The sequence below is a fragment of the Aythya ferina genome (genome assembly GCF_964211825.1).
Source record: "Aythya ferina genome assembly, chromosome: 7".
NCBI lineage: Eukaryota > Metazoa > Chordata > Aves > Anseriformes > Anatidae > Aythya > Aythya ferina.
The window spans coordinates 19,091,779-19,111,702 of record NC_140302.1 but is presented as its reverse complement, the minus strand read 5'-3'; the positions used below and the strand labels follow the sequence as shown (position 1 = coordinate 19,111,702).

At 43.0% G+C, this 19,924-nt stretch overlaps 1 protein-coding gene across 17 annotated transcripts in view; it reads left to right on the top strand.

The window, feature by feature from the left end:
* ARHGAP22 (Rho GTPase activating protein 22) overlaps positions 1–19,924 on the top strand; it is a 151,633-nt gene that overhangs the window by 121,441 nt on the left and 10,268 nt on the right. For all 17 annotated transcript variants that reach the window (XR_014695053.1, XM_084526119.1, XM_084526116.1 and 14 more), the window contains 4 exons: positions 3,875–4,007; positions 9,562–9,635; positions 11,344–11,465; positions 15,088–15,985. Coding sequence is in view for 16 of the 17 variants with exons in the window: in XM_084526119.1 (XP_084382245.1) it covers positions 3,875–4,007; positions 9,562–9,635; positions 11,344–11,465; positions 15,088–15,985 (1,227 nt within the window). In the remaining variant the exon portion in view is untranslated. The remainder of the gene's footprint in view (positions 1–3,874; positions 4,008–9,561; positions 9,636–11,343; positions 11,466–15,087; positions 15,986–19,924) is intronic.

The window sequence follows — 19,924 nt, the reverse complement described above, 5'->3', positions numbered from 1 at the left end:
AGTAGAGGTTCAGCTTAATGTTGGCTCCCATGGGAAGCATCAGCTCTGTCTAAGGTTAGCAAGGAATGGGGGCAGCTCTCAGCTGCACTATCTCTGCCTTGGCCCTGAGCCCAGGTAGTCATATTATCAGGAGGGTGGATGCTCTCAGCGCCTTGCAGCCAAATCCTATCCATCCTCTGTAACTAACATTTCCTTCCCTCTCTTATATCCTCATGCTACCCAGCATGAGATAGTCAGCAGTGTGCTGACCTGAACAGTCCTTTGAGAAATGGACTCAACCCTGTCAGAGTCCTTGAACTCCAGGGGTATTGGGATCCAAGGCCACTGCACAGATATGGCCCAATCTCTTATTACAGGTCCAGGAGTGGGATCAGATCTGGGATCTTTACTTGGAGACCAGGATTCATTTCTTGCCGAACCTCTCTAGGATGGATTTCCCAGGTGACAGTGACAGCCTCTAGTACGTTGCCAGCATGTTAACCCAGGGGATCATTTTCCCACTGAACCTGCAGTCAGCCTTGATGTTGCCCATACTGTCCCTACCTACTGCTGCAGGAAGAACTAGCACTCTCCCACATGGGCAGCAATGTGTTTGCTCTCATCCTGGGAAGAATATCCTTTGAGTTTATTGTGAACATTCTTCTAATTCTTCCCTTTCCTCAGCTTCCCAGGCCACCCATCCTCCTTTCTTTGATTCTTAACCACAGTTAATATTTGCTCCCTAAATGGAAGCTTCAAATATTTAGAGATATTTTCCGGAAAAAAATAGTTTGAAATTGCCAGATTGTCTCACTTCATCTTTTCTTAAACAAAATCTTTGATTTTTAACTAAATATCTGGATGTTCTGGTTCAGAATTAGAATTGTCTTAATTCATGTGGAAGTGAACTGAGTTGTTTTGGAACACATTCTGGAACAGGAGCATCTACAGATAGAAGCAATTAGAAACAGTAGTTCGCTTTCATGTCTTACCTTAGTCTAGTCCATATTAACATCATTGTCAAGAAGGTAAGCTGAGCCTCCCCCCAGTATTTTTAAAGCTGAAAGAACGTTGGACAATGAATTGGTAAAATAGATCAGTGATAGGTTTTGCCTTTAATGGAAGCAGTGAAGTTCTCCATGAAGGGATGCCTGCCTTTTGGGTAGTTGATCTGACATCCAATAACTCAAGGTTCAGCACTGAATCAGAGCAGACATGGTGGCACCTGAGCAGCGTGACAGTTGAGGGTCCCCCCACTTGCTGCATTTCTGCTCTAATTTCCTCTTGAAGCCTCTGTGACCACTGCAACTTGCAGGCCCAGCTCTCTGATCATTGACATCCATGCTCACAGACAGGGACAAGGGAGAGCCAGTTCCTGGCCAAGTGAAATGCTTCTCCTAGCAAGCATGATTTTCTGTGTAACTGAAGTTGTCCATCTATGGCTTAGAACAAATAGGCAGCAGATATTTTCTGCAAGTATGAAATCTATATTCTTATATCTGAATCAGGAGCAGTGAAGGAATATCCTTTTGTTTTTTTCTTCTTTTTTCTTTTTTTCCTTTTTTTTTTTTTTTTTCTCCTAGTTGCAGCCGGTGCTTTTAGATGTCTTTTGTGTCTGCAATGAGCTCAGCATTGTTTCATCTTCCAAATGCTAGAGCCTGCCTGCCCCACGGTGGCTGTCTGCGATGACTGATAGTTAAAATTACTAATTTTAAAAGGCTTGGGTTTCCAGTTTTAGATGCAGATACAGGTTTTTATGAAAGGTCAAGATGCTGTTTTGGAAGCACCTACTGCACATCCGTGTTACTGACATTTTGGCTGGATTTCACATGACCTTGGTGGTAAAACAGTAAGCTCCAGCCAGTGGATCTGAGGCTGTAGTCTGGGCTCTGCTGATGAGGGATAGTCATATTCACCATCCATGCCTGAAAATTCATGCTAAAAGAATAAGGGAATTGACCTCATTTGTAAAAGCCACTATGTAAAACTCTGGTATTCTCAAAGATGATAGAGTTGTTGAATAGGAATGCCATCAAAATTAGTAGCAAGTGGTCAAATATGTGTACATACTAAACTACTGGCAGCTCCCTCTGGTAATTTTTCCTGTTTTATTTTATCCGTGTTTCTAATACCAGTATGCTTGCCTGTCTTTCTCTCTACCTTCCTAACAGCTTCAAAATTACTGGCAAGCTTCAGTAAAATAACAAGAATGGAGTCACTCAAGAAAATTAAATCCAGAGGTCTGATAAGAATTGAGTAGAGGTGTGAATCTCTGTGTACTTTGTCTGTGGAGGAGCTGCCCTGAGAGATAAGTTCTTAGACTTAGGAATCCATGTGTGAAAAACCTCCTTACAACTCGCTTGACCATAAAATCAACTTCAGCTAGAGTCTGAGATAAATTAGAAACTGAAGTGAGACAGAGATAAGATAAAAATTCATGGAAAATAGGGCTGTGATATTTCTGGTGGGCTAGGATCTGAACAGTCGCCTTGTAGATGAGGTATGTTAAACTTAGATGTCTGTGAATGCATTATATCACACAGGATGGATAGTTTCTCCAAATGTATGCCAAGAAACTGCTAGTTGTTCATCACAACATCTAGGTGGTCCTAACAATGTGTTGTCACTTCCTGTCATTTTTGGGTAGCAGTGATGTTTAGGCTTCCATGTTAACAAGGCAAAAGAAACTTAATCTTATTTTTTGGGCTTTATCCAGGAAGGTTTGAGAGTCAGTACACAGGGATGTAAATTGAGTCTCCTCAATTTACTTTTCCGTACAGTGAATGCAGATAACCTCACTACCGCCCTGCTTGCTAGGCAGAGTTTGTAGTTCATAAGGAGCCCAGAGCCTTGCTGAGCCCCTGCTACCTGTCTTTTGCAGTAGCAAAAGAGAAAGTATTTGGCAGAGCTGATTACATTTCAGAAACCTGTTTATAAACATACTGAGCCTTTAGATAGAGGTGAGGATTTGAGGCTCTGTTGTTTACTGATGTGTTTTTTTTCCCAGATTCCTTTAAAGAATGTCAGGGCAGTGGCAGGTTGTGGGGAGCCTGTGTCATGGTCTATTTAGATTTCCAGTGGCCAAAACCTTTTGAGGAGGTCATCTACAAAGATTAAGAAAGCTGTACAGACGGGTGAGGTATTGTCATAAACCGCAAGCTGCGTAGGAAATGGAAAGGGAAAACAGGTGCATCTTCACTATGGGATCTAATATGTCAACCCCACTTAAAGCAAACGATAGAAGAGGAAAAAGAAGCTCCTCGAGTGGGAGAGAAAAGAAAAGCTGATATCCCAACATAACAGGTGGGCTATGTAGTACCAGGTAGCCCAGCCTGGGGGAGGAGATGTGATCCAGAAGCTGTGCAGCCACACCAAATGGCAGTAGAGGGCCTGGGGAAATATAGCATCATCTGTTTTTTTCTGAAGGCTTGGCCAGTCACTTGTGAGCCTGGCCCATCGCATGGGTGGGTGCCAGCTGGCGAAAGTATGAAGCAGGAGGGATCAGTGAAAGGATCAGAGGTGATGTTTGATTGCACGAGGATGCAGAACTCTGTTGTCTTTGTTGTGTGATCACTGTGTGCTTGCCTGAACTGTATTGCTTACCTTCCTGATCCTCATGAGCTGAGGAACCATAGCACTACTCTACCCCAAGCAATACTGCAGGAGTATCCCTTCCGCTCCTTGTATGGCCTGAGATGCGTTCTTATCTTGACAGAACAGGGTTTTTTCCCAGTTTCCAAGCAGAGCCTCCTGCTTCATACAGATATGTGGCAGAATGACTCCCTTTTGTGTGCCTAGTTTGTCCCTAAGAAGGACCTTGATCCATCCCCCCAAAAGGTGTCAGGCTTTGGGGTAGCATGGGTTTCTAAATTTCCCTCCTTCTTCTCTATTGCAGCAACACGGATGTTCACACTGTGGCGTCCCTCCTGAAGCTTTACCTCCGAGAGCTGCCAGAGCCTGTCATCCCCTTTGCCAAATATGAAGACTTTCTTTCTTGTGGACAGCTACTCTCAAAAGATGAGGGAGAGGTCAGTGGTCCTTCTAATCTGCCTCCTACCTTGAAGGTCATTCCCAAGACACAGTGTAGTACAGCTTCCTTCTCATCACTCTTCACTCCTAATTTAAAATTGATGAAGTTCTGAAAAACTTTGCTTGAATTTTCCTGAAGCTATGAACTGGGCATTAATATCACAGTGTCCTGCTTGAAGCGGGAGTTGTTTTGAAGTCAGTCTTGTAGCCTGGTGTTTCTTTCTTCTGAACAATGCTGTTCTGTAGCATAATTAGTAAGAGATGTGAGGTAGGAGATCTGGGTTCCTTTCCCAGCCTTGCTGTTGACTCATTAGCAAGCTTTATGAAGTCACTCCCTTCTTCTGTGTTTTCAGTGCCATATATTGGAACAGCATGTTCTGCATCCCAAAGTTGTTGGTGGATGAGATGTTGATCAGTATGACAGTCTTTGAATTTCTTAAAGGACGGATGCTATAAAAGGGCAGAATGTGATACTATTCCACGGCAGCAGAAATCATGCTGTGTGAATACTTTGCCAGAATTTTCCTGTGATGTTCCTCTGTTTAGTTTCCAGGCAAGGGAAGGGGCTGACAAAAACCTCTGGGTCTGTGGCAATCATGGAAATTTTGATTCACCGCTTGGGAGGAGCAGGATAATTTACAATATGACTGATTGATCTGTTCCGTCCATATTGCTCCCTGTGTGGTGATGCCTGAGCTCTTTGCTGACTGCAGAGGCACGTTGGATCTGGTCTAATGTGGGTGGAACTGTGCCATCTTCTAAACAGGGGTTTAAAGTTGTAAGCCTTATTACTTATGTCACCTAAAGAAGCAAAGGCCTGAGGGCTTGTAAGTCACAGCCCACAGTTCTGTCCCCTTTCTGTGTGTGGCCTCAAGGGCGTGCTCACATCTCTGTCTGGTGGAGAATGTAAAAAGTGCTCTTTACTGGGAGCCTGGGGTTTACCTTTAGTTGAAGTGGCAGATGGCTCTAGGGCGATCCAGTCCTTGGTGATGCCCATAAGATTGTTTGCATGCATCAAATACATCATATCTGGTAACATCAGCTTTGTTTGGGCAAAAGGTGAGTTTGCCACTATCTGCACTTGCACAATCTGTTCTCTAGTCACCTCCGAGAAAGCAAGTAACTGTGCATGACACAGTGCAGTGCCACACATGGATATATGTTTGTGTCCTGGACACACCCACCTCAGTGTCAGTGCACTGGGGGTGTTTCTTAATAAATACAGGTGTGTGTCTGCTAGCTCCAAGATTTGCTCGTGTTCTGCCTTGTTAACAGGCACCTCAGTCATCTCTGCAGCGTGCTGTGCTCCAGACAGCTGAATGGCTGATCTCACCAGAAACAGCAGCATTTCCAAGGCAGCAGAGCTGGTTTCATTTTGGTCGTAGAGTGTGCATACTGGGAAGTTTTGGATCCATTAAGCACTATTGCACAAGAGCAGAGACAGTGCCAAGTTAGGCAAACATAATTGTATATCACTGCTCAGCTTATTAGCTGTGTAGTTTGCCTGATTCTGCCTGCACAGGCTGCAGCAGTTTGGGAAGCAGCATCTGTGTTGGTTTTGTGGGAGCACGGCCAGACTGAAACGACTTGTAGTGCATTATTCTCTTTGGATTAGAAAGGAGATGAGGAGCACTAGAGAGCTGAAGTGAAAGCTTGCAAAATACAGTACTGCTGATAACACAAGTTGCCTTGTTAAACTACTGTTGTAAACAACCATTTGTTTGGTCAGGAAAATCTGGAACCTCAACAAGGGCTGTTTACTTTTTTTGGAAAGGAAGGTAGAGTGCACACACCAAGGGTGGAGAGGCTGTACGTGCTCAGGAGCACGTGGAGCAGTCATCCCCAGCCTGTAGGGCTTGAATCGCCTCCCACCTGGAAAGTCCCCCTGCTGAAAAATGTGGTTTCATTGAAATTCAGAGAATTTCAGAATCAAATATTTCATTTTGGGGAAAACAACACCACCAACAACAAAAACAAAATGCAAACTATTGTTTGAATTTGAAGTAATATTTTGTTTTAATTTTCCATATGGAGGTTTTAAATGAGACATTTTGACTCAAATATTTTGTATAGTTGAAGCCCCTCCACCCCCAAAATAAAAATGGAATTACTTAGGGCAAAATAGCAATTCAGATAAAACAGCTGGTACTTCGTGCTGCTATGCTGCTACATTGTGAGCATAGATAGGAATTACTATGATCTTTGATTGGCCTAATTTCCATCTGCATCAAAAAGTACTCCAGCATTGTCCCAAGCTTCCATTTTTCATTGACTGCTGTTTGTCTTTGTTCTGCACCCAACCGATCTCTGGTGCCAGAATGCAAACAAATTTAAGAGTGCTCGAGTTGTGTTGAGGCCTCCAGGTATCTCAGCAGGGCTGCAGCATTAAAAAAGATCTGATTCAGATCCCAGGTGGTTTTGAGGAAGGACTTAAGAATGAATGAAGGATCTTCAAATCTTTAAAAACTCAAATTTGAGTCAGACTGACTTGACATGGCAGTATTTTAGCTTTCACTGTGGCCTATCCTCTAGAGATGCACGCAGCAGTTCAGTGGGCTGAACACACAGCTTTGAGATTTTAAAGAGGGAACTGAATGTGGGGGAATATGAGAAGCGTTGTTAGTTTTCAGCCCAACTAGAAACTCCCTGTTAGTTTGCAATGTTACATCATGCATTGCAAAATCCTTGGGTTTAGGACCGCTCCTTGGAAAGCATGCATCTGTGGTAAATTAGATGTAGAGGAGCATTTTCAAGGAGGTAAGAGCTATTATTGCAGAGTGCCATAATGATGAGCGTCAAAATAGTGCCTCTGTTGTCTGTTCAGCTGCAGCCAAAGCATGACCCATGCTGTGCTAGTTGTTAGCATTGCAGCAGTTTTTAGCTTGCATTTTTCTTTACACTTGTGCTGTGGTGCTTCTGTGCTCAGCCTTTGGCATCTGTTGGTCAGGAGGCTAGTGCGTACAGGCCTGGGACAGTGCTGCTAAGTTCCTGAGATGCCTGCAGCAGGAGAGGGAGCTTTTCTATTTTTTTGGAACCTGGAAAGTGCTCGTGCCGTGATGAATCTAAAGATCCTCTCTGTGTAATCCCATTGTTGTGATGTCTTGTGACAGAGCATGGGTGATAAATTTTTAGAACTATTTTTTCTTTCAGATAGGGTCCTGTACCATTAGATCATGTTTCCAGCTGTTCAAAACTGCCTACATTTCGGTTCCAAAGTCCTCTCTTGCATCCAGAGAAGCTGCGATATTTTAATTCAGAGCACTTGAAATACAGTGCCAAATGTCATTCTGATTTCTGTATTTGAAATAAACTGGGTTACAGAGCAAAAGTCAAGAGAGAGGTTTGTTAGCTCAACTGTATCTAGTTCAAACTCCTCACTTGAAAGATGGATGATCTGAAAAACTGACCTTAACCTTCACATCAATAGCAGCTTCCCTTGATTCAAATGTTTTCAGAAGTTTAAGAAAGGGGATTTGAGATTTTCAAAAGTGACCGGTCTTTTATTAGTGTATCCATTGTTGTCTCTGCTAAACTGGCATGATTTTTAACCTGAGGAATTTAAAAGGACTTACCACTTCTAAGAATTTTTTTTGTCTTTTTTTTTTTTTTTTTTTTGTTCAGTTTCAAGTTTTTATTAGTTGAAGGATATTCAGGCCAACAGAATCCCTTCCCTGACATTCCCTAAAAAAATAGAGGAAGGTTTGAAATGAAAGCGGCCCATCGACACTTCTCTGGCTTTGAACCAACTGCTTCTGAAATTTCTCCATCATTATTTAGCAGTCTTCTCTCATTAGCTAACAGCTATCACTCTTCACAAATGTGTTTGGATATCGATCTTCACACAGAAAGTTTAGCTGTCTCAAAAAGTAAGCAAGCCTCCAGGGTAACTGCATTGAAAGGAACCAGTAAATGATGGTGGGACTGCAGCAGGACAATACCTTCTGAGTCAGAGATTTTCATTATATGCTTTAAGTAGCTTCAGGGTTCTAAGTAATTTCTGAAGCAGATCTCTCATCTTACATTTTAATGGAAAGACAGAAAGTTTATGAGGAAGTGTGTCACAGCTCAGAATGACTGCAAATAGAAGTAAGTAATTAAAAAGGAGGTAGTCGAATTGGAATGTTGTTAGCTTTTTAACGAAAATTTCTCTTCCGCTCAGTTCAGCATTACTGCAATCTGTTTATAGCATACTCAGTGCCTCAAAGTTTCAGATAGGCAGGGTACAGAAAAGGCATATTTGCCAGTACCTTTATACTAGTACGTGTTAGCAGACTTTGAAGATAAGCAGTCTTCCCTAGCTGAAGGTTTTTACATTAACTGTTAAACTGACAAGAGGATTAAGAGGATTTGCACTGATTTGGAGAACTGAGTGAAGTCCTGGCTGTTGGGGCTTCAGTGTTTCAATCTGTGATACAACTTCAAGAATTCTGCAGCCCTTTTCTTTTGCCCAAAAGTTTTTTTTTTTTTTTTTGTTTGTTTTTTTGGTGTTTGGGGAATTGGAGAATAAGCATGCTGACTTAGTGGTTTGCAGAGTGGGTGGTTTTCCTTTTGTTCTAGACAGCCCAGCTGCTTTATTTAGTTAGTTATTTTTCCCTGTCTTCTGGAATTTTAAAGAAAAAAATCCAGCTAACATTCAGGCTGGGAAAAGATCTTGGCAGTAATGTATCTCTGGGATAATTTCTGCTGCTTTTTGTGCCAACAGCACTCCTATATAGAGCTGTCTCCTATATAGAGCTGTCTTGGCACTCTAGTATTTGGATACTGTATGTAGTGGATCTCTCTTGCTGGGACCACTGGTTCTAATCCCATCAAAGCAATGAATCATTCTCCTCACACCTCAGCCTCTGCTTACAGGAAGGCAATAAATCTTCGCAATGCTATTTGTTCAAGAGCACCTGTGCATGCTAGGACAGAGAAATCGGTCTGGATGACTTCTGGTTCTCTTCCAGGTGGATCTGTCATTTGCAAGGATTCCTTATGTATCCCTTGCCTTGGTTTTCCATCTCTGAACTAAGGGACATACTGGTACCTCTTTCAGGCTGGGGGAGGTTGTGCAGCCATACAGTAGATAGGGAGGGTGGGGGAGTTGGGTCAAATGACCTTTGTAATGCCATCAAATAATTCTGTGGCATATTTGGTATTTGCAAGCTTTAGAAGTGCAAGTAACAGGGTTTTGATCCTGTCAGAGAGTTTCTGCATCAGTCTTCTGCACCAGACCTGGGACAACTTTCTGAAGCAGGGTCAAGTACTGCCCCTGTATCAAGGCAAGCAGGAGCTTGGCAGGAAGCAAAACTGAGCCAGGTCTCTTGTGCTCACAGCCATTATGTGTCTGGGGTCGTTAAACTTGGGAGTGGGACTTGTGCTCCCACCTGAGAGGTAAGGAACAACAAAGTGGATGATACCTTCTTTAAAAAACAAAAACAAAAGCCTCATTGTGCTATCATGCTCATGGTTTTGACTCTAGAAAGAGGACTTTGTAGCACTGAAAGAGTCACATCTGCTTTGCATTATTTATATCAATACGTCTCCTTTCTTGTTTTTCCTGTCCCTCAGGGTACCCAGGAACTGGTTAAACAGGTGAAGAATTTGCCCCAAGCTAACTACAACCTCCTGAAATACATATGCAAGTAAGTGAAATGAATTAACACTTGGAAAAGTCGCTAAGTTTTGTGAGGCTCAATCACAGATATAAATAATTTACTCTGAAAGTTCGAATATTCAAACATCACTTACACATAACTTACAGCTCCTATAAAACATGTGGCTGTCACCCACAACCCGGGCAGCAGGCATCAATGATGCAAACATGTTGTATTGTCTGTTTCAGAAGCACTTAAAGACCAATAAAGACAGGCAGTAGTTCCAGGCACTGCGCATTTGGAGTACTTATAACACAATCTGAGTAGCAGATAGTATCGCCAGTCTGACCTCAGCTCTGATTTGGAAGTGGGGATGAGAGTGGCTTGGAGTACAGGGACTCCACAGCCTTGTCTCCCCTAGTTTCTCTGCTGACTCTGCCAGTTCCAAGTGGGATGGAATGGTTGGGGAGCTGGAATGGACTGTTAGCCCACATACAACGTAACGAACTTCATGTTGTATTGTGATCTCTGCAGTAGACTCAAAATCTTTTTTATCATCAGTGGGATTTACACATCTGCAGCAGGGAATAGACACAAACACTGACATGAAACGTGAAGCCCATGCTTTATTCAGGAGATACCAAGCCTTTCCTAAGGGTATGGATTCTGAAATGTGCTTTTGAATGCTTTGAAAAATTCATTGTGCCTTGTGACGTGCTTCCGTAGTCATTTGCGTTAGTATCTGAGCACTGCACAGCAAATGTCTGAGACAGGGGAATATAATCATATATGTTTCTAAGTGAAGAACCGAGGAAAGGAAAGGCAAGTAGATTTTGCTTCTGGCTTACAGAAGAGAACTGAGAGTTCTTGGGCCTCAGCACAGTGGAAGCCACATAAAAAATGGGAGTTCCTACAAAAGTCAGACTGCAAGCAGAAGCATTCAAAAATTTGCCAACCGAGCAGTACAGAATAGTGAGGAAACATTTTGACTACCAAAACCCCTCTAATCGCCCCAAAATGAGCAAGACAGAGTATAGGTCAAGCACAAGTGTTCACCTCTGAGGCCACCAAGATGTGTTTCCAGCTCTTATGCGGTTCCATGTCCTATGGTCCTTTTCATAACTAGGCTAATTACAGGCTATTTCGGTGTTTGTTACAGCCTGCTATAGTTCCTATTGGGAGGCTGTTCCAAATTACAAAATTAACTGTTAGAAACATTCTGCTGATTTCCAGCTTATACATATGGATAGCCAGTCTGTCTGCATTTCTTCATGTGCTATCTTTGGCTTGCACAGAGTCTGTTTAACGTGTTGATGTTTGCCCAGCTGATGCAGTCACAGGAAGCTCTTTATCTGTATTTTGTCAGATTCAAGAAATAAAGCTCTTCCCACAGGATGCTTAGTTCTAGGATGAGGAGAGAAGTAAAATATCTTTTTACTTCTATTACATCTGTAGGTAAAAGCTGACAGAAACCACTCTGTATAACTGGAAAATTCCCATAAAAATATGAACACCTGTATTTTCATACCCAGAAGTCCCTTTGGCAGAAGCCATCCTGTCCTGCCTCACTCAAACAAGGAACCTGGGGATTGTTATTGAGTATCTGAGCTGCAGTTAGTCCATAGGAGCATTTTAGATGCTCGGGTTGTGTAAGCATGGGACAAAACTGTTCCTGCCCCAGAATGTCTACAAGTATGAGAAGTGACTTACTTTATATTCCTCTCCTCCTATGATTTTTCTGGGGGGGCTTTTCAAGGTTCCTTGATGAAGTTCAGGCTCACTCCAGCATTAACAAGATGAGTGTCCAGAACCTGGCTACAGTATTTGGACCAAATATATTACGACCCAAAATGGAAGATCCTGTGACCATGATGGAAGGTAGGTACTCCTGTTGTTGAGGTAACACAGCATCTGTGTTTTGGGGCTGCAGGAATATGCTGAAAGTCATACAGCCGTTGGTGGTTGTGTTACTTGTTGACTGCTGCACAGTCAACAACAAGTCAAGCGATCCCTTTTATTGGTGCCCATGAGTGGATGTACCAGTGTGGCTGCCGCTATCCCACTTGCCACTGGTGTGGGAGTGTCTCTCTTCTCCACTACATGGAGATGCCTCTGCCCTGTTGCAAGTTGTTGTGTGGAACCTACTGCTAAAATGAAAGGTCAAATATTCTTCAGAAGGACCATGTTAAGTACCAGACTAATGTTGTTTAGCATTGGTGCATTCTGGTGCATTTAGCTCCCTGCAAGGGACGCCCAGTGCACAATGAAGGAGGTACTGCAGTTCTTACTGCGCTACAGGGGCTAAAGGTAGGTGTCTTAGAAGTGTCGTCTTCCAAGCAGACTGTGTATGGGTCAGATCTTCACAGAACCCAAGGAATAAGTGAAAAATCACTGGTAAATTCTGATGTTTTTACATTGTGCTAGAAAATACAAAATACTCCAGTCATATCTCAGATGTTTGCATGTATATTGATTTCCTGAGTTTAAAAGGAAAAAAATGAAAACCAAGCCTGGAACAAAAGTATGTTACTAGGCCCTGAGTAATTACGGAGTTGCTGTGGGTATATTTGCTGTAAAGTTTGTTCTTTTAAGGTGACAGCTTTTATTTGTTTAGGGTTCAGATAAGGTAGAAAAACAGACTGTCGACATCAGGTTTTGCTGCAATTGCTTGGTCATTGCATCTTTCTTGTGCTAGACTGCAGGAATAGCTGGGCTCTAGAGGAAGAGGAAGTGAAATGATGGGATGAAACAATATTGTTTTTTTTTTTTTTAAATTATGACTGAAAAAAAATAAAATCTCATAGTCTGTAGTTATTTGTGCACTGCCCTAGCTTGAGACTCTGCTGAACCTCACTGCACCAGACAATTAGGACTTGGTTGCAGGTATGAATTCTCATTTCTTCTGATTAATATGTAAAAATCTGAAGTTTGAAAATTATCTACCTCCATAGGGGTCAGCAAATACCCAGGGCAGGATCTCTGGCTGGCTGACACTAGGGCTGGGGCACAGCCTCTCCCACGTGCAGTGGAGCACAGCTTGCAAGCTTTGGCAGGGCCTCTGCAGCAAGTTCTGTGGGATCCTTGCAAGCCTGTAGAAAGAATTGATGGATTCATCTGACAATAGGCACAGATGGGGGATGCTGTGCCCACATGCCTCAAATCAGCCCTGGCACTGCTTGCAAGCTGTAGGGGGCAGCTCCTGTCATGTTCGGTGTGGTGGAAATCCTTCACAGCACCAGTATGACCGTGCCTGTGCAGCAGCAGCAGTGCCTTAGCAAAATGTTAGGGAGACAAAACGGTAGTGCAGGAGCAGATGCTGGGGTATAAAGGTGGGCACAGCAGGACCCCTCCTCCACTGCATGATGCAGTGACTGCCCCTTGTGACCGGTTGGCCGGTGGTGGGCAAGACTCTTGGAGCCTTGGCCAGCAGCATTCTTCTGTTCTGCTGGTACAGATGGAGGGCTTGGCAGCTCACCCAAGGCATTTCATTATATGGTTCAGCTGATAGCAAAGGTGCTTGTTCTGTCTGTAGGTGCACAGATGTCACAGATGCTGTGGCCCCATGGCCTCTCCCAGTCCTCATAAAGACAGTAGGGGTGGCCTGACCTAGAATTAATTCTGTATTAACAGAGACCTGAATTGTAGACAAATTGGGATCCAGTGGCTGGATTTTTAGACTTAATCAGTAAAAGCAAATGTAACAGCACTGGGAATGTTTTGCTTTAATGTGAGCAGAGGGTAGAAGATTGGTTAAATAGGAATAATGGAGGAATGGAAAGACACCTAATAAAATTTCTTTAGCTTCACAGTAATAGGAATAATAAATACAAAGAAAGACTGCTGCAAGTTCTTAACAAAAAGCACTTTAATTGCATCTCTCCAAACTTAAACCATGAATTTCAAATAGAAATATCTGAAGTTTGACAGCTACATTGTTAAGCATGACCTTATCTCCAGAGAGGTGTATTCTCTTGCGTATCCATAGACATTAAATGCAAGCAGTAGGTGAGCTTATACCTCTTGCTGCCAGGCTGAGATTTCATTATTGTGTTCATGTCCTTATTATAGACCTCTGAATGTTAGTCTTATTCTTTAGTTCAGATTATAAGTAAACATAGAATGATGATATATTTGCTCTCTTTAAGGTTTTTCGCTTTAGTAGAAAATACTTTGTATTAGGTTTGGTAAGAGATATTCTCTGTTAGTCTGTAATGGCCTACAGTACTGAAAAGCAGTGACAACTCATTTCTGTGGATTTATATAGTTGCAAGTACTCTTTCTGCACTTGCTGTAAACTTTCTACTTTTTTAATGTTTGAATACAATGAGAAGCTCCTTTTTTAATCAAGTCAGTCACCCTGAGAATCTGCTAGCTGTTGTCTGCAGTGCGGTAGCTGCACCCATGCCTCTTTCAGGAAACTTTGTTCCAGTCAACTAGCTCCCTATGGCACCTTATGTTCCAGTTTTCAAGGTTTCCTCATACCTATCTTCCTGCAACACATTTTTGGTTTTGCTGTCCTGTCTTAAAGAATCTACACTTGGTTGCTTTAGGCTGTGACCTAAATTTATCATCTACCTTAAAATTTAATGTTTCCTTTTGGTCTTTATTGATTAGAAACCTAGCAGAACCTCTTTCCTTGTTTTCATTTTCTATATCAGTAAAGATGTCATCAGAGTGGTCCATAAACCTGCTGGGCTCTGCTGTTCTTTCCCAGCAGATGTCTGAGAAGCTGCCTTTACAGGGCACTCTTCAATGGATACTTGAAGTCTAATTTCCTTCCATCTTGTATTTCAAGATGTTTCCTCATAAGTATGGTTTCATTTCAAATTGCTGAATGCTTTACTAGGATTGGAGGTGAACACCAGTCTGCAGATAGTGATGGTACAAAACATATCTTTTCCCCCTTGCGTGCAGCTACGTGTGCCATACAGGTCTCATTCTCTCTCCAGGTTTCCCTATACATCAGGAGTGCAGCAGAAGGCCTAGGCTGAAATTTCTGGTGCTTTAGTGAACACTAGCTCTGGGCCTATTTAGACTGTGGATGTAGACTGTGCAATGTAGATAATGTAGATACCCAAGGGGTATCTATCAGTGAAAACCTGCTAGTTTTGGAATCCGGACAGAAAGGTGCTCTATCCCAACTACCACATCAGTGCGTTCAGGATCCAGCATGCATCTCTGCAGAGCTGTGCTGTCCTGTGTGGATCCATGTGCTGAAATTGGTGCTGTGCCTGAAGCCCATGCCATGGTGTGGTACAGACATGCCCTGTTCTCCAGGCGTCATTCTCCTGCTTTCCTTATGGGTGTCCTTAAACAAACTCGTTTATTAATCATTGCTACTGGTCACTTGTAGTACATTAGTTGGCTGCATTCAGGAGCTGAACTCACACTTGCATGTGTCAGCCTCACGAGGAGTTCACACAGCATCTCACAGACAGGGAGTGAGCGCCTCAGGTCTACCACATCTCATGGAATTTTTGCCTTTGTTTCCTCCCCACAGGAACCTCACTGGTGCAGCACCTGATGACGGTGCTGATAAGTGAACAGGGCCGAATCTTTGCTGTTCCCCAGGCAGATGTGCCAGGGAGCCAGCTGGAAATCAGACCCATGCGTCCACGCAACACCGTGGAGTGGATCTCTGAGGAGGATGGGGAGGACAGGTCAGAAAGCTGCGTTCCCAGCCCTGCCGATTCGCCCTCTGGCAATGCTGTGGCACCAGAGGCCACCCCTGGACCCGTGGTGAATAACACCTCTCCAGAGCGCAGCGGCAAATTGACTCAGCCTGCCACCAGCCCCAGCAAAAGAGTGCAGACGCTGCCTCCCTGGAAATACTCTTTCCGCCAGCCAGGAGCACGGTCTGTGAGTCCAAAGCTGGGCAGCTCATCCTTAGATATCCCCAACCTTTCCTCCAGTGGGAACTGGCTGATGAACGGACTGTACTCGCTCCGAGGCCACCGCCGGACAGCCTCTGGGGAACGAATGAAAGACTCGTGTTCTTCCCAAAGACTCTCTACTTATGACAACGTCCCTTCGTCCAGCCTCTCCCTTAGCACACACAGCATGGCCAGCACCACGTGGTCGACATCATCGTGCGAGATCTCCGTGGTGGACTCGGTCAGCAGCTGCCCAGCCTGTCGGGCCAGTGACTCTTCAGCTTTAAGCTCTCTCCAGACTGAGTGGATGACTCAGGGCTCGCTGTCTCAGAGTGAGGTCAAGACTGCAGATCTGGAGAACAGCATCGACAGGTTTGACGCTTGCAGCAGCAGCAGTGAACACAGCAACCCAGCTGCAGCTTCCAGAGACTCTGTCAAATGCTCTAGAGCCTTACAGAGCTTGGTGGTGGAGCTAAAGACAGAACTGAGCAAACAGAGGACTGAGTACGAGACCAGTATCAAAAGGTAATGTTGGTGGGGAGGGGGAGGGGGGGTACAAAACTCTTTTAACATCCTTACCCGTCTGAATGCGGGTGTGGGCTACCAAGTGTATTGGGTTCTCAGACCTGGAGCTTGGCTTTGGGAGACTACAAATATGGATCTGGTCTTTCCTCACTGTTCTGTGAGTACAACTTTTCTCTCTGACAAAATAGAGGATCAAAAAACAGGATTTCCAGTACACAGGAGATTCCAGTATTGCTCATTCTGTTTTCAGTGGAAATTGGCACAGCACAGGTAAACCCAAAGTCTGCTCTTTGTCAGTGTCTGGGGAGAAACAGGGAGGCAAACATCTGTCTTGTGGGGGGGGAATGGAACCTAGGGTGGTCAGGCCTCTACAGGGAATTCTGTAGGTCTTTGCATGTGCTGAGACTTGTGTCAAATCAGTCAGAAATTGAAAGTTTTTTGCTGCTTTTCCCAGGAGGAACTTTGTTCAGGGAATGGATTTTGACTATTCTCTGTTGTTTTTGTTGTTATTGCATCTCAGTTATAACTTTTTCAGCAGCCATTTTGTGTTGAGCTTCTAAAATCAAAAGCAACATTTATAGATGTACTTATAGCAGTCATTTGCTCACACAGCACGCCGCTGACTCAAAGTAGCAGCAAGGTGCTGCTTGTACAGCAGAGCGCTGAACTGCGTGGTTCTTTGCCCCCTCTGATATTTTTCAGGTTTTCAGGAGAGGTGTGTGTGAGGATAGGGGCTGTAAGAAGTAGAAAATACTATGAATAAATAGGAAGAGTCATATTTATTAATTTGTCTGAGTTGGTATATTAGTTTCTATGAGTTTAAGTGCTTAATAGAATTACTTTCAGACAAGTACTTAGGGAAAAATGCACATGATGTAAGTATGGTTGTTTAAAAGAATTGTATGTTTTAATGTACAGACATATGCAAAATTGCATACCAGTACTAGTGTGTTGCATTACAGAAAGGCTGTAGTCCCATTTCTTAGAAATTTATTTCTTCTCAGCATTTTTTTGTGTTAAGGTATTAGTGTTACTTCCTAAATTATTAAAACTCTGGTACCGTGTACAGGTCTTCTAAACATGGTACCAAAAGTACATGACCGTTTATAGTACAGCTTGAAGCTAAGCTTGTTGCATCTTTTTTCTTGTTAAAGTAATTTCTCAAAAGGTGTTTTGGAAAGCTCTAGTCTGAACTGTGATCTCTACCAGTGGGCCAGCTGTTAAGGTAGGACTTTTACTTGTTACCTTCCTGCTATATTTTAAAATGTGCTGTGGTGGTGGCTTGCCAGCCTCTGCACCTTTTCTGCTTCCTACCTTGTGTTGCCTTGCTGTGTGAAGCTGGAAGGACCAGCAGGCTGCGTAGCAGTTCAGTTACAGCATCAGAATGGGAGAAAAGCTTTCCCTGCCTTGTTGTGTCCCGGCCTAAAGAGCTGGCGAGATCACCACTGGTTGCTAGTATGGTGTGTTGGAAAAGGTCTGTGAGTGAGGATGGTAGTGAGGATGCTATGTGCCTTGTATTTAATTGTGCAGGACTGCCCTAGCAAGCCTTGTTGCAGGGATACAGAGTAACAGAAGTGAGACTGGTCTGCAAAACTTGGAAATGTGTAGCTGGGCATCTTACCTGCTGTGTGAGGGAAGAGATGGCTTCCCAGCTCGTATTGATAGCACTGTTCCAATGGCCTTCAGCTGTCAGGGATGTCAGGAAGCCCTGTTTGTCATTCCTGCCATGTTCTTGGCTATTTCAGCTCTAACAACCTGCCTTTCCCCTTCAGTGGGAAAGGGACAAAGAACACCAAAGAGCATAACTGGAGGGGAGGACTATAAATTGGCCAGGTCTCATAGGGCAAAGTAGCTGAGAGGAAAATGCCTAATGAGCTAGTATTTTCATAAAACCAGATGAGATGCAATCGCTGCCTTTTTGTATTAAACAGGATGATTCCAGCTGTTCAGGATTACAGCCTTAAGCATTTTGCTGACAAGTCTAGGAATTTCAAGCCAAGTTTTTTAGCTCTCAAAAATCTTGCAATGTTTTTACTGCAGCTGCAGCAATTTACATGTGCAAAGATATGTCCCTTTTGAGACTGCATATAAAAGTCTGCTCCTGTGAAAAGAGGGGAGCTAACTAGAGTAAAGAAATGCAGCAGTTTAACAGTAAAATTTTGGGCTGTCTCACTAGCTTTATTTTATTGAAGATAACTTAGTCCCCAAAAGTAATAATTAATTCCTTTACAATTGTACATGTGCTTGTGTGGTTTGCAGAACTCAGTCTGTGTAGCAGGGCATGTTTTAATGAAGGTGTGTGAGCTTTTTGTTGGCACATACATAAGTAAGTGGAGGGAAAGCAACGTCGGTACCTGCCTGGGGCAGAGGTAAGGAACACTTGCTGATGGAAAAGCTGCTATTTATCATTATCAACTGCCCATTTTCTCTCTCTTAGTCAGAGGGAGGCAAGTTTTATGGCCTTCCTGTAACCAGTCTGTTCCAGAGCATTTCTCCCTCGAGGTTAGTATAATTAACAGGCATTTTCTGTTGAGTTTCAGTAATTCATGTTTACAACCTGGGACTCTCAAGAAACTGGAAGTATCTTGGAGCAGACTATTGGACTATTATATTGTATAGGTAGAAACTTTGTAAGTAAGTACTGTGAACATGTGTAATTCAGAACATGGACAGTTAGTCTAGGCTGCTGTAGTTGACTCCTAAAACTTCACAGTACAAACATTTACTAGGTAGTTCAGAGCTGCAGGATACAACATTTTGTTATAAGGAGGAGTAGGGGGTGCTGCATCTTAGCTTCAGAAGAGTTTAGCTGGGTGATAAAAGTCTGCCAAGACAGGAAGTTCTTTCCAGATGTTCTGCACATTTCTGTTCACCTATGAGTGCAGCTGTTCATCTGCTGCACTTGGTGATCAGTGTTGAAGTGTGTGACTTTTTAAGTTGTGATGATGATGATACCATCCTTGGCTGTATGTGAAGGAACAGTTTAAGGGGATGCATTGCATTGCATTATCTGAATAATTGCTGCTTGGTGGTCACAGAATGTAATTCAGGTTCTTCTGAGGTCTAGTTCTTTTTTTGATGTTGTAGGGACTGTAGCATGTCCTTTTTGAGTGTCATTTAGCCTGTGTAAAAATATCCCATTCACCATTTCAGAGGGAAGCCAAGCACTCCATTTTTACAGTTGGGTATTTTTACTGTTTACTGAAATTATGTGTCATCTAGTTTTTTTTTTTTTTTTAAAGTACGGGGCCACACTTTTCCAAGGAAGAACCTGATTTTTAAAATCACAATCTGGTTGTTCTAATGATCAGAAATTGCCATCTGGACACATTACTTCTGTATTAACATTACTACTCTGTCTTGCAATTAGGAAACAAGATTGGGAGGACAGCAAATGATGTCCCTTCTGCGCTTGTTTCAAATCCAAAAACATGAACCTTATTCTTTGACTTCCTTAGAGAAAAGCTCTGAGTCTTGCATTAGAGCTTTGTGCACAGATGAACTATTTCAGGTCTGTTCTTCAGAGTCTTCCACATAAAAAATGTTATTTTCTGTAAAAAATTGTAAAGTGTGAAAAACTTTTACTCACCCCTTCCGTTGTCAGTAACAAAATGTACAGGAAATACCATAAATGGATGGCGAGGAAGGACTGTGACCTCATTCCTAACTGACTTCAAGGATGTTCCCCTGTACTGGATACCCTTATGGGGAAACAGTACCAGGATAAAAACAGACAGTAGACGTTTATATTGCAAATTATGTATTTGAACTCAACCTGATTCAGGAGTTGAGTTGCCTCAGCCATTCAGTTTGTTCACAAAAAACTTAAGCATTTTGTAAGACTTGATGTACTTGAGCTTATTTTCTCAAGATACGAATGAAGTAAGCTCCAGTTTTCAAGGAGTCCCTGCCTATAAACTCAACATTAAGTGACTATGA